Source organism: Erythrolamprus reginae, chromosome 9 (genome assembly GCF_031021105.1).
Source record: "Erythrolamprus reginae isolate rEryReg1 chromosome 9, rEryReg1.hap1, whole genome shotgun sequence".
NCBI classification, from domain to species: Eukaryota; Metazoa; Chordata; class Lepidosauria; order Squamata; family Dipsadidae; genus Erythrolamprus; species Erythrolamprus reginae.
The window spans coordinates 49,540,325-49,554,964 of NC_091958.1; the positions used below are offsets into that span (position 1 = coordinate 49,540,325).

Here is a 14,640-nt window from a genome sequence, read left to right on the forward strand (position 1 = left end):
CGCTGTATGTAAAGGTTGTTAAAAATTGTCATTTCAACTTCAAATGATCACTGAATCAACTGTCGTTAAGTCGAGGGATTCAGGTTTGATTTAAAATCAGTTTTTCCTCTTTCCTTTTTAGCCTTTTAGAGAACGTACAGTGTGCCGGCGCAAAAACACTGCTTCCGGGAGAACAAAATAATGCTCACAATCATACCGCCTCCTTAAACGAGCAAGTGAGTTATGATTCGGTTGTTTTTATCTACCGTAGTTTTTAATTTTAAAAAGCTGATAGACCGGTGGCTCTGGTTCTTCTCGTTGAAAACCAAGTTATTGTGGATAATTTTGGGGTATAAGATTATTGTGAATAATCTTTTCCAACTCTACAAACTGTTTATATACACTGCTGAAAAAAAATAAAGGGAATATTCAAAGAACACATCCTAGATCTGAATGAATGAAATATTCTCCCAACTATTCCATTTGCACAACAGCATGTGGAATTGATTGTCAATCAGTGTTGCTTCCTAAGTGGACAGTTTGATTTCACAGAAGATTGATTGACTTGGAGTTATATTGTGTTGTTTAAATATTCCCTTTATTTTTTTGAAATATATATATATATATATATATATATATATATATATATATATATATATATATATATATGTGTGTGTGTCACATGTTTAAGCTGAATTTGAAAATTAAGGGAGACTAGGATAGATCTATTTCGGCCTTATTTTGGCCTCATCAGCTAGCCATATATATATATATGTTTTTTTATGTCAGATCACCCTCGTATATTTGAAGGAACGTCACAGCTCCTTTTTGCCTCTAGGCCCAACCCAGGGCCACTTCAAGGCAGTTAATTTATTTATAGCCGACAACTATATTCTGTATGTGTCAGCTAAAAAAAACATGTGACATATATATATATGTGTGTGTTTTCGTAGATTTTCACGGGTATATGTATGTAGATTGTTCTGAGTTTGGGTTTTGCCCCGTGTAATATTTTGAATGTCTATGCGACGTTTCGGTGAAATCACATTCACCATCATCAGGCTGAAGTTGTAAGCTTCGTGCTGCTATAAATATAGTTTGTTTGCAACTGCCATTTGTTCCTTATATATAGTGGTGGGGGTGGAGATCAATGTGATTCCACCAACCAATCAAATCATTAAAACATAGCCACCCAATCTATTTGCTACATTCAAACCAAATCTCCACCTTGTTCATATTTTGGGGATGTTTTTCTATCTCGAGATAGAAAAACAGTGTATAGAAAGAGATAGAAAAACATCCCCAAAATATGAACAAGCGGGATGATACCTCCCGCCTACCAGACATCTGGAAACCAGCCCTCAAACATAACCCAGCCATAAAAACTGAAACCAGACTCAGAACACACATTGCAAAACAATCAAGTAGCCTGCAAGCTCCAACTACTCAGGATATCATGCCTGATCTACAACCATTAACTAATCAGCATACCTCAGCTACATCAACGACCCCAGGTGTTACCCCACTGACTCACCAGGAAGTTTCTACACAGCAGGCAATTGCTGAGCCATCAAACCACACCCAGCCACCAGTATTTATAGAAGGAAGGCAGCTCAGGTCTCGCTGTGTTCGCCCTAGAACAAGGACAGACGCACCAGCCTGAAGATGACGAGTGGGACCTCGTCGAAGGGGGGGGGCTTGTGGAGAAGGGGGTAGAGGGGAGGAAGAGAAAGAGGAGGGGGAGAAAAAGGAGGAGAGGAAAAGGAAGGAGAACTGAAGGATTCTTGGAGCTCTCTGAACATAGTTGTCTTCTTGCAGATGTTTCGTGACATCAGTGCTAACACTATATACACTGCTCAGAAAAATAAAAATAAAGGAAACACTCAAATAACACATCCTAGACCCGAAGGAATGAAATATTCTCATTGAATATTTCATTCGCTCAACTCTTCCATTTGCACAACAGCGTGTGACATAGATTGTCAATCAGTGTAGCTTCCTAAGTGGACAGTTTGATTTCACAGAAGTTTGGTTTACTGGGAGTTACAGTGTGTTGTTTAAGGGTTTCCTTTATTATTATTTTTTTGAGCAGTATATATGTTTTCGAAGCATCTCGCCTTCCTTCAATGCACAGGTGTCCCAAAATATCACCCAATTCCATTGTTACTCTTTTCCAGATTCTCCAGAAAGCCCTGGAAGAGATCCCTAAATCTGCCCTTAACGTAATTCAATTGGTTTTGGATTCGAATTACGTCACGGCTGACCTCTATACGGAAACCACTTCAAAGGTGAGCAGATTTTCCCAGATCCCCAAAACAGGGCAAAGCTCACTTAAAAAACGTCTTGCTTAGCAACAGATGTTTGGGGCTTTAAGTCGAGGACTGCCGGCAACCTGGTTGGTTCCATCTTCTTTTGTCAGAAATAAGTTTGTTTCTGGAGATAATATTACAATGGTTTGGAACCATAGGAAAGCCTGATGTAAGCCATGATCAGTATGTAATCATGGGTTTGCTAACTGTGCTGCAACCTGATTGGCTGTAACCTATATAGAAACATAGAAGTCTGACGGCAGAAAAAGACCTCATGGTCCATCTAGTCTGCCCTTATACTTTTTCTGTGTTTTATCTTAGGATGGATATATGTTTATCCCAGGCATGTTTAAATTCAGTTACTGTGGATTTATCTACCACGTCTGCTGGAAGTTTGTTCCAAGGATCTACTACTCTTTCAGTCAAATAATATTTTCTCATGTTACATAGAAACATAGAAGTCTGACGGCAGAAAAAGACCTCATGGTCCATCTAGTCTGCCCTTATACTTTTTCTGTATTTTATCTTAGGATGGATAGATGTTTATCCCAGGCATGTTTAAAATTCAGTTACTGTGGATTTATCTACCACGTCTGCTGGAAGTTTGTTCCAAGGATCTACTACTCTTTCAATAAAATAATATTTTCTCATGTTGCTTTTGATCTTTCCCCCAACTAACTTCAGATTGTGTCCCCTTGTTCTTGTGTTCAGTTTTCTATTAAAAACACTTCCCTCCTGGACCTTATTTAACCCTTTAATATATTTAAATGTTTCGATCATGTCCCCCCTTTTCCTTCTGTCCTCCAGACTATACAGATTGAGTTCATTAAGTCTTTCCTGATACGTTTTATGCTTAAGACCTTCCACCATTCTTGTAGCCCGTCTTTGGACCCGTTCAATTTTGTCAATATCTTTTTGTAGGTGAGGTCTCCAGAACTGAACACAGTATTCCAAATGTGGTCTCACCAGCACTCTATATAGCGGGATCATAATCTCCCTCTTCCTGCTTGTTATACCTCTAGCTATGCAGCCAAGCATCCTACTTGCTTTCCCTACCGCCTGACTGAGTAACACCCTTGCATGAGTGTGGTTTCTTATAGAGTGGTTTGTGCTGTGTGGTTTTGTAATGAGTGGTTTGTTACAGTGATTTTGTGACTTGGCGGTTTAGTGCTTAGTGGTTTGCGGGTGGTTGCGGTGGCGGATGTAATACTAGTGTATGATAATACAGTGGTGCCTCTACTTGCGAACTTAATTCGTTCCGTGACCAGGTTCTTAAGTAGAAAAGTTTGTAAGAAGAAGCAATTTTTCCCATAGGAATCAATGTAAAAACAAATAATGTCTGTGATTGGGGAAACCACAGGGAGGGTGAAGGCCCTGTTTCTTCCCAGGAGAGGCCCCACAGAGGCTTCTCCCTGCCTTTTCCGGCTCTGTTTCCTTCCAGGAGATTCCTAGAGAGACCTCACGGAGGCTTCTCCCCGCCTTTTCTGGCCCTGTTTCCTCCCTGGAGATTCCTAGAGAGGCCCCACGGAGGCTTCTCCCTGCCTTTTCCGGCCCTGTTTCCTTCCAGGAGATTCCTAGAGAGGCCCCACGGAGGTTTCTCCCCGCCTTTTCCGGCCCTGTTTCCTCCCTGGAGATTCCTAGAGAGGCCCCACGGAGGCTTCTCCCTGCCTTTTCCAGCCCTGTTTCCTCCCTGGAGATTCCTAGAGAGGCCCCACAGAGGCTTCTCCCCGCCTTTTCCGGCCCTGTTTCCTCCCTGGAGATTCTTAGAAGAGGCCCCATGGAGGCTTGTCTCTGCCTTTTCTGGCCCTGTTTCCTCCCAGGAGATTCCTAGAGAGGCCCCACGGAGGCTTCTCCCTGCCTTTTCCAGCCCTGTTTCCTCCCTGGAGATTCTTAGAAGAGGCCCCAAGGAGGCTTCTCCCTGCCTTTTCTGGCCCTGTTTCCTCCCAGGAGATTCCTACAGAGGCCCCACAGAGGTTTCTTCCTGCCTTTTCCGGCCCTGTTTCCTCCCTGGAGATTCCTAGAGAGGCCCCACGGAGGCTTCTCCTTGCCTTTTCTGGCCCTGTTTCCTCCCTGGAGATTCTTAGAAGAGGCCCCACGGAGGCTTCTCCTTGCCTTTTCTGGCCCTGTTTCCTCCCTGGAGATTCTTAGAAGAGGCCCCACGGAGGCTTCTCCTTGCCTTTTCCGGCCCTGTTTCCTCCCAGGAGATTCCTAGAGAGGCCCCACGGAGGCTTCTCCCTGCCTTTTCCGGCCCTGTTTCCTCCCAGGAGATTCCTAGAGAGGCCCCACGGAGGCTTCTCCCTGCCTTTTCCAATTATTGTTTTGGAGGCTCGGTTTTGTAAGTGAAAAATGGTTCTTGAGAAGAGGCAAAAAAATCTTGAACACCTGGTTCTTATCAAGAAAAGTTCGTAAGTAGAGGCCTTCGTAGGTAGAGGTACCACTGTATTGTGATAATTTATTTAGAGACGTCTTTTGCTAAGAAGAAAAGTAAAATATATTTTTACAAGAAAGCCTGCTGCAGTATTTTTCATTGAAGACTTCAACTAGGTATAGTGCGCGCAAAACTCTCCCCCAACATCTTTTTCCTAGATGAGGGCCAAGCTTTCGGACCTGCTGACCGTCTACGTAGGCCCTTTGACCAAAGACGTTTGTCTGGAGACTGTGGACGAAGCCTTTAGGAAATGTGGCCCCATTCAGACGATCCGGGTCATTTCAGAAACGTTGAAGGCAAGTAGTCAAAACTATTTTTGCTCTTCCGGGACCGCGGCTGGGGCAAATCTCAGGAGGGGAAGCGAGGCTGCCGAATTCCTCTGTCCACCCTCCCATCTCTGGTTGATCTTCGGTTTCCTAAAACAGGTTCTTGAACTTTTTTCTGACTTGGGATTCCCCAAACCACGAAGCAGCCTCTCCTTGTCCCGACAAAAAAACCCTTTTTGTTAAGTGACTGTAAATTCTTCTCTTTAAAAAAAAATATTGAAATTTAAACATTAAAAAATAATAATACACGAAAAAGACATAAACAAATATTAACAGAAGCACATCTGCAAAACAAATAGGAGGGGGAAAGAAGGAGAGGAAGGAAGGGGGGAAAGGAAGGAAGGAATTTAGCGGAAGGAAGGGAAAAATTATAAAGGAAGGAAAAGAAAGGAAGGAATTTAACAGGAGGAAGGAAGGAAGGAGAAGAAGGAAGGAAGGGGGAAAAGGAAGGAAGGAATTTAGCAGGAAGGAAGGAAAAAATTATAAAGGAAGGAAAAGGAAGGAAGGAATTTAACAGGAGGAAGGAAGGAAGGGGGAAAAGGAAGGAAGGAATTTAGCAGGAAGGAAGGAAAAAATTATAAAGGAAGGAAAAGGAAGGAAGGAATTTAACAGGAAAAGGAAGGCAGGAGAAGAAGGAAGGAAGGGAAGGAAGGAAGGAAGGAATTTAGCAGGAAGGAAAAAATTATAAAGGAAGGAAAAGGAAGGAAGGAATTTAACAGGAGGAAGGAAGGAAGGAAGGGGGAAAGGAAGGAAGGAATTTAGCAGGAAAGAGGGAGGGAGGGAGGAAGGAATTTAGCAGGATGAAAAGAAGCATTAAAGTATTGGGAAGCACCAAACCCCTCATTTAACTGCTGGGGGCTGTTTTTGTCTCTCCTAAAGCCTCATCTCTGTATTCAATACGAAGTCTTGGAAAGTGTCCAGCTGGCTTTGGAAGGCCTGAACGGAGCAGAAATCGGAGGCTCTGCCCTCAAGGTAGGCTCAGAGCTCACCTTGATCAATTCCAGAGTGGAGAGAGAACGAAGTCTGCAAAAATCTCAGGCCTTTCATTTCTTTCTGTCCTCTAATTCAGTGTTTCCCAACCTTGGCAGCTTGAAGATATCTGGACTTCAACTCCCAGAATTCCCCAGCCAGCATTCGCTGGCTGGGGAATTCTGGGAGTTGAAGTCCAAATATCTTCAAGTTTCCACGGTTGGGAAACACTGCTCTATTTTGGTTTCCTCTGTCTCAGGTTCAGAGGCCGGTCACTGAGATGACCCTCGAAGGGGAGATGCTGCTGCGAGAGCTGGAAAGAGATCCCGAAAACGAAGGCGTCCTCTACGTGGCCGGCTTCAGGGAATGCCAGGGGGAGACGGAACTGCAGGAACAGCTGGGCCCTTTGGAAGGCTTGCGGTCCATTTTCTGGCCCAAAGATCAGCAGACTGGAAGGCAGAGGAACGACTGCTTTCTGAGTAAGCGTGGCCCCCAATAAGGCCTCTTCTCCAAAGACGATGTTCTCCTCTTCTGGCTCTTCTCTCCTTCGTTTTACATAGAAACATAGAAGGTTGGCGGCAGAAAAAGACCTCCTGGTCCATCTAGTCTGCCCTTATACTATTTCCTGTATTTTATCTTAGGGTGGATATAGTTATAGTTAGTTATAGTTTATTAGATTTGTATGCCGCCCCCTCTCCCAAGACTCTGGATCTATGTTTATCCCAGGCACGTTTAAATTCAGTTACTGTGGATTTACCAACCACGTCTGCTGGAAGTTTGTTCCAAGCATCTACTACTCTTTCAGTAAAGTAATATTTTCTCACGTTGCTTCTGATCTTTCCCCCCACTAACCTCAGGTTGTGTCCCCTTGTTCTTGTGTTCACTTTCCTATTAAAAACACTTCCCTCCTGAACCTTATTTAACCCTTTAACATATTTAAATGTTTTGATCATGTCCCCCCTTTCCCTTCTGTCCTCCAGACCAGTGATTTTCAACCTTTTTTTGAGCTGCGGCACATTTTTTACATATACAAAATCATGGGGCACATTGAGCGGGGGGGGGGGAGTGTGTGTGGGCTAAAAAAAGTTTGGACAAAAAAATTCTCTCTCTCTCTCTTCCTCCCTTTCTCTCTATTTCTCTCCCTCTTTCTCTCTCTTCCTTCCTTCCTCTCTCTCTCCATCCCTCTTCCTTTCTCTTATTCCTTCCTCTCTTTTTTGCTCTTTCTATCGCTCCCTCCTTCCCTGCCACTCTTTCTCTCTCTCTCTCTCTTGCTTTCTTTCTCTCTCTTTCTCTCTTTCTCTCTCTTTCTCTTGCTTTCTCTCTCTCCCTCCTTCCCTGCCTCTCTTTCTCTCTCTCTCGCTTTCTTTTTCTCTTTCTCTCTTTCTCTCTTTCTCTTGCTTTCTCTCTCTCCCTCCTTCCCTGCCTTTCTTTCTCTCTCTTTATCTCTTTCTCTTGCTTTCTCTCTCTCTCTCTTTTGCTGAACTTCGCGGCACACCTGACCATGTCTCGCGGCACACTAGTGTGCCATGGCACACTGGTTGAAAAACACTGCTCCAGACTATGCAGATTGAGTTCATTAAGCCTTACGTTTTCTCTTTGGGTTCCCTCCTCCCCTGGTTTGACAGCCCCCCAAAGTACCCTCACTCTTACAGCTAGTCCTAGACCTTCAGGACCCATCTGATGGCCTTTTTGTGTTGGTCATAAGGAAGGAAAGGGAAGATGGGGAATGGAGAAGGGAGGGGAGAGAAGGGAAGGGAGCGGAGGAAGGAAGGAAGCAGAAGGAAAGGAAAGGAAAGAAAAAAGAAAAAAGGTGGTGAATGGAGAAGAAAAGGAGGGGAGGGGAAAGAAAGGAAAGGAAGGAGGGAGGAAAAAAGGAAAGTTGATGAATGGATAAGGAGAGGGGAAGAAAGGAAAGGAAAAGAAAAGAAAGGTGAATGGATAAGAGAGGGAAGGGAGGGGAAGGAAAAGGAAGCAAGCTGGCAAGGGAAAGGAAGGGAAGGAAGGAGGGAGGAAAAAAGGAAAAGGAAGAATTAATGGATAAAGGAGGGGGAGGGGAGGGAGGAAAAGAAAGGAAAAACGTAAAGTTGGGGAATGGATAAGAGGGGGTGGGGAGGAAGAAGGAAAAGAGAGGAAAGGACAAGAAAGGAAAGAGGAAAGGGAAAAAAGGAAAAGAGAAGGAAAGGGAAAGAAGAAAGGAACGAGAAAAGCAAGAAGGGAAAGGAAAAAGGAAGGAAAGGAAAGGACAGGAAATGAGGAAAGCAGGAAAGGAAAAGAAAAGAAAGGAAAAGAAAAGAAAGGGAAAAAAAGAAAGGAAAGGAAAAGAAAGGAAAAGAAAGGAAAGGAAAAGAAAGGAAAAGAAAGGAAAGGAAAAGAAAAGAAAGGGAAAAAAAGAAAGGAAAGGAAAAGAAAGGAAAGGAAAAGAAAGGAAAAGAAAGGAAAGGAAAAGAAAGGAAAAGAAAGGAAAGGAAAGGAAAGGAAAAGAAAGGAAAAGAAAAGAAAAGAAAGGAAAGGAAAAGAAAGAAAAAGAAAAGAAAGGGGAAAAAAGAAAGGAAAGGAAAAGAAAGGAAAAGAAAAGAAAGGGGGTGAATGGATAAGAGGGGGAAGGAAAGGAAGCAAGCAAGGGAGTGGAAAAAAGAAAACTTGGTGAATGATAACAGGGGGAGGAGAAGGAAAGGAAGCAAGGGAAGAAAAGGAGGGAGGAGAGGAAAGCTGGTGAACAGTTAAGCAGGGTAAGGAAAGGAAAGGAAGCAAGGGAAGGAAGCAGGGAGGGAAAGAAAAAAGAAAGGCGAATGGATAAAGGAGGAAGGAAAGGGAAGCAATTACAAGGAAGGTCTTAACTTAAACCGTTTTCTCCGGGGCTGCCCCTGCACGATTCTCAAGGCCACCGGTCTCATTCCCCAGCGCATTAATTGGCATTATTTGGGGGTCTCCCTGCCAGGATTCCAGAGCCCGGAATGTGCCTCCAAGGCCCTCCAAGCCCTCCACGGGAGCCCCTTCCGAAGCCGGAGAGCCCTCACGTCTCCCACCTTCCTCCAGGGGGCCTGCCTGGTGAACGAAAAGGACCACGCAGGGGCAGAAGTGCCGGAGACGCAGCGGCAGCAAAGCTTGGATCGGGTGAGCGCCTGGCCTTGAAGCGAGCCAAGGTTACAAGGGGCGGAAGAAGGAAGGCGAGAGCCGGAGCCTCTCCCCTTTCAGTTCCGGGACGAGTGAAGCTTTAGCTGATCGCTGCAGGGTGCAGTGGTTAAAACGCAGGACGGTAGTCCTCACTGCACGAGCACAAACTGACACACACACACAGCAAATTTCCATCGCTGAGTAAGAAGATAGTTGAGTTTTGCAACAGTCATCAGTGTTAGTACTGCGGTTGATGGAGAGGAGGAGGAGGGGGAGAGGAAGGAGGCGGCCCGAAGGGTCCTTGGTGCTCTCGGAGCACGGTGGTTTTCATGCAGATGTTTCATTATTATTTATTTATTAGGTTTGTATGCCGCCCCTCTCCGCTGACTCGGAGCGGCTAACAGCAGTAAAAAAAGACAAATATAACAAATCTAATATAAAAACTAATTTTAAAAACCCCAATTTAAGAGACCAATCATACAAACAGACATTCCATGCATAAATTTTATAAGCCTAGGGGGGGAGGGAATATCTCAGTTCCCCCATGCCTGACGACAGAGGTGGGTTTTAAGCAGCTTACTAAAGGCAAGGAGGGTGGGGGCAACCCTGAGATTGATTGATTGATTGGATTTGTATGCCACCCCTCTCCAGAGACACGGGGCAGCTAACAGCAATAATAAAACAGCATATAACAATAATCCAATACTAAAAACGATTAAAAACCCATTAATATAAAAACCAAACATACATACAGACATACCATGCATAAAATTGTAAAGGCCTAGGGGGAAAGAGTATCTCAATTCCCCCATGCCTGGTGGCAGAGGTGGGTTTTAAGTAGCTTACGAAAGGCAAGGAGGGTGGGGGCAACCCTGATATCCAGGGGGAGTTGGTTCCAGAGGGTCGGGGCTGCCACAGAGAAGGCTCTTCCCCTGGGTCCCGCCAAATGACATTGTTTAGTCGACGGGACCCGGAGAACGCCAACTCTGTGGGACCTAACCAGTCGCTGGGATTCGTGCAGCAGAAGGCGGTCTCGGAGATATTCTGGTCCGATGCCATGAAGGGCTTTATAGGTCATAACTCGGGGCAACTCACAACATATCAGAACAACATAACAATGCAACTAAAAATCCAATTAATATAGATAAAAAGACTTAAAGACTCTAAAAAGCATTCATCACCATTCATTCAACCAAACATACTAAACGTTCGTTGATCAGGGGCTAAGATCTAGTGGCCCCAAGCCTGGCGGCATAAATGGGTCTTTTTTACGGAAGGCGAGGAGGATGGGAGCAGTATGAATCTCCAGGAGGAGCTGATTCCAGAGGGCCAGGCCCCCACAGAGAAGGCTCTTTCCCTAGGTCCCGCCAAGCGACATTGTCTAGTTGACGGGACCGGGAGAAGGCCAACTCTGTGGGACCTGAGCGGTCGCTGGGACTCATGCGGCAGAAGACGGTCCCGTAGATATTCTTGGTGGAGAGGAGGCAAAGGGGAGTAAAAGATGAAGGAGGAGGATTGAGGAGATCTTTTGTCCTGTCTGAGCTTGCTTGTTTTCTTGATGACGTTTCATTACCCAACTAGGCAACATCATCAAGGCTAGGAGTAGGGTTGGTGGAGAGGAAGAGGAGGAGGAAGGGAAGGAGGAGGACTGAGGGGTCCTTGGCCCTCTCTGAGTTTGGATGGTTTTTGTTGTGGTTAGCTCTGGCCCAGCTCCTGCCCCAAGGACTGTGGATGTGGGGGAGACATCCACATGCTGCAGGCCTGTTTTGCCCCCGGTGGAATCGGCTGATGAAGGCTCCTCTGACCAAGAAGACAGGAGTGACAGGGAGGAGGAGAGTGTGGCAGACAGCTCAGAAGGAGATCAATTATCTAGCTCCTCCTTGGCTTCAGAACAAGAGTTAATGATACAGCCACGCATGCGGAGAGCGATGCATGGGCAACAACAACTGAGAGATTATTATCAAAGAAAATGAGGCCACCTGTGGTTGGGTGGGGCTGTGGTCATTAGTGAGGCTGCTATAAATAGCAGCCTGTGGGTTTGGCCATTGTGGAGGATTATCTGATCGTTGTGTTTCCTGACTGCTTTACTGACTTTGACCTTTTGTGTGCTGATGTTTCCCCGCTTTGAAACTAAACCAGAGCAAAGTGTGTGTCACTTTGTGAAAGAAGAAGGACTGTGAATTGCCTCACAGCTGCAAGCTAAGTATCACAGGACTGATCAGGGACTTGTACAAATTACCAGTTTGTTTGGAGACAGTGCTCTTTGCTATACCAAAAGAGGGCTTGGTTTAAGTGAATTTTCATTATAAAGAACATTGTTTTGAATTTTCAAACGTGTGTGTGTCTGAAATTTGTACCTGTGAATTTTTGGGAGGAGTCTACTAGAGAGTTCGACAGAACAGCTTGCTTTGCTCTCTCTCAACAAAAGCCTTTGCCTCGATTTCTCTGCAGGAATTTGGTTTCAAGAAAGCCATCAAGAAACTGGACCGTACCGTCAAAACACTCTATGAACGGGTCCCGGAGAATACACTTTGCCTCGTTCTGTTACCAGGCACCGACAGGTGAACACAAACCTTATGATTTCTCTCTTCTCTCACCCTACACACAAAGGAGTCACAACAACAGCCAAATTGTATGAATATTTAGTATGCATGTTGGGTTAGTTTATTATGTTTATTAGGGTTTTTAATGAATGGTTTTATAACTTAGTTTTTATATTTGACTTCTTTTTATTGTCTCATAGTTTATATAGTTGTAAGCTGCCCCGAGTCTTTGGAGAGGGGCGGCATACAAATCTAATAAATAATAATAATAATAATAATAATAATAATTATTATTATTATTATTATTATTATTATTATTATTATTATTATTATTATTATTATAGAAATAAAGAAGATTGACGGCAGAAAAAGACCTCATGGTCCATCTAGTCTGCCCTTATACTACTTTCTGTATTTTATCTTAGGATGGATCTATGTTTATCCCAGGCATGTTTAAATTCAGTTACTGTGGATTTATCTACCAAGTCTGCTGGAAGTTTGTTCCAAGGATCTACTACTCTTTCAGTAAAATATTATTTTCTCATGCTGCTTCTGATCTTTCCCCCAACTAACTTCAGATTGTGCCCCCTTGCTCTTGGCTTCACTTTCCTATCTAAAACACTTCCCTCCTGAACCTTATTTAACCCTTTAACATATTTAAATGTTTCGATCCTGTCCCCTCTTTCCCTTCTGTCCTCCAGACTCTACAGATGGAGTCCATGAAGTCTTTCCTGATACGTTTTATGCTCAAGACCTTCCACCATTCTTGTAGCCCGTCTTTGGACCCGTTCAATTTTATCAATGTCTCTTTGTAGGCGAGGTCTCCAGAACTGAACACAGTATTATTCCAAATGTGGTCTCACCAGCGCTCCATACAGCGGGATCACAATCTCCCTCTTCCTGCTTGTTGTACCTCTAGCTATGCAGCCAAGCATTCAACTCGCTTTCCCCTACCGCCTGACCGCACTGAATGAATGAATGAATGACTAACTAACTAACTATAGTTAGTCGAGGATCACCTGTAATTCAAATTAACCTGCTCAGTTTTCTCTGTTCCTGCAATTCACGTGATTAATAATAAGCGACATTCCCTAAAGAAAAATAACACACATTTTTTTTCTCTCTTTGTCTTGCAGGCTCTCAGGCTCTTTAAACAGCCTCAGCCTTTTGGGAATCAAAGGCAGAAAAAAGAACATTTCTACCTCCTGCTAAAAATTTTTATTTGGGGGGGAGGGAAGAAAACTCCCCATCTCGCTCAAGCCTCCTGAACACCTCCGAGCGATGCCAAGCATCTTCTTTTAAAAAAAACAAAAACCAGGCATTAAATTATTTTTTTAAGGCAACCAACCCTCTGAAGAATTCAATTCCATTGTTAAGGCAGGAAACAATTTTTTTTTTTTAAAGGTCTCCCTGCAGACTGCCAGATGTCGGTGGAATTTCTGGAAGTGTGGGAGGGAGGGCAGCAGAAAAGAGGGTAGTTGGCACCGAATTCAGCCACGAAGCCTGACTTTGGAAAAGTTTCCGTGCCGTTTCTTGGACACCAACATTTTAAAGGGTTGGCTTTAGATATATTTTTTATTATTTTTTTATTTTTTAAAAAAGAGAGGACAGAATGGTTCAACCCAGTATCAGATTGCTACCCGTACGGATAAGGTACAAGTAGCGAAAATTGAGCTCCATGTGCAATGTTGCTTCTGCTTTGGCTGTGCGTGCGAGAATTTCTGAAAACTCATGCGCGTTTGTGTCCACTCATGCCCTCATCACCTCGAGGCTCGACTACTGTAACGCTCTCTACATGGGGCTACCTTTGAAAAGTGTTCGGAAACTTCAGATCGTGCAGAATGCAGCTGCAAGAGCAGTCATGGGCTTTCCCAAATATGCCCATGTTACACCAACAATTCAAAGTGTTGGTTATGACCTATAAAGCCCTTCATGGCACCGGACCAGATTATCTCAGGGACGGCCTTCTGCTGCACGAATCCCAGCGACCAGTTAGGTCCCACAGAGTGGGTCTTCTCCGGGTCCCGTCGACTAAACAATGCCGCTTGGCGGGACCCAGGGGAAGAGCCTTCTCTGTGGCGGCCCCGACCCTTTGGAACCAACTCCCCCCAGATATCAGAGTTGCCCCCACCCTCCTAGCCTTTCGTAAGCTCCTTAAAACCCACCTCTGTCGTCAGGCATGGGGGAATTGACATTTTCCCTCCCCATAGGCTTATAAAATTTATGCATGGTATGCTAGTATGTATGATTGGTTTCTAAATTGGGTTTTTTAAAATTAACTTAAATATTAGATTCGTTTACATTGTATTATTGTTGCTGTGAGCCGCCCCGAGTCTGCGGAGAGGGGCGGCATACAAATCTGATAAATAAATAAATAAATAAATAAATTGGTTGCCAGTCAGTTTCCGGTCACAATTCAAAGTGTTGGTTATGACCTATAAAGCCCTTCATGGCACCGGACCAGATTATCTCAGGGACCGCCTTCTGCCGCACAAATACCAGCGACCAGGTTAGGTCCCACAGAGTGGGTCTTCTCCGGGTCCCGTCAACTAAACAATGCCGCTTGGTGGGACCCAGGGGAAGAGCCTTCTCTGTGGCGGCCCCGGCCCTCTGGAACCAACTCCCCCCAGAGATTAGAATTGCCCCCACCCTCCTTGCCTTTCGTAAGCTGCTTAAAAACCCACCTCTGCCGACAGGCATGGGGGAATTGAGATATTCTTTCCCCTAGGCATTTACAATTTTATGCATGGTATGTCTGTATGTATGTTTGGTTTTTTATAATAATGGGTTTTTAATTGTTTTTAGTATTGGATTATTATTATATGCTGTTTTATTATTGCTGTTAGCCACCCCTAGCCTCTGGAGAGGGGCGGCATACAAATCCAATAAATAAACAAACAAACAAATAAATAAATAAATAAATAAGAAGCAAAATCTTGCGGGGGCGCACGGGCACGCCCATAGCGAAAGCA

The 14,640-nt window shown here is 44.4% G+C and overlaps 1 protein-coding gene across 2 annotated transcripts in view; it reads left to right on the plus strand.

Annotated features, from left to right (window-relative positions):
• Window positions 1–13,011, plus strand: part of REXO5 (RNA exonuclease 5) — a 37,666-nt gene extending 24,655 nt beyond the window's left edge. For both annotated transcript variants that reach the window (XM_070761185.1, XM_070761186.1), the window contains 8 exons: window positions 122–215; window positions 2,157–2,267; window positions 4,875–5,012; window positions 5,922–6,014; window positions 6,271–6,490; window positions 8,950–9,125; window positions 11,577–11,686; window positions 12,805–13,011. In XM_070761185.1, the coding sequence (XP_070617286.1) occupies window positions 122–215; window positions 2,157–2,267; window positions 4,875–5,012; window positions 5,922–6,014; window positions 6,271–6,490; window positions 8,950–9,125; window positions 11,577–11,686; window positions 12,805–12,880 (1,018 nt within the window). In that variant the 3' untranslated portion in view covers window positions 12,881–13,011. The remainder of the gene's footprint in view (window positions 1–121; window positions 216–2,156; window positions 2,268–4,874; window positions 5,013–5,921; window positions 6,015–6,270; window positions 6,491–8,949; window positions 9,126–11,576; window positions 11,687–12,804) is intronic.
• The last annotated feature ends 1,629 nt before the right edge of the window (window positions 13,012–14,640 follow it).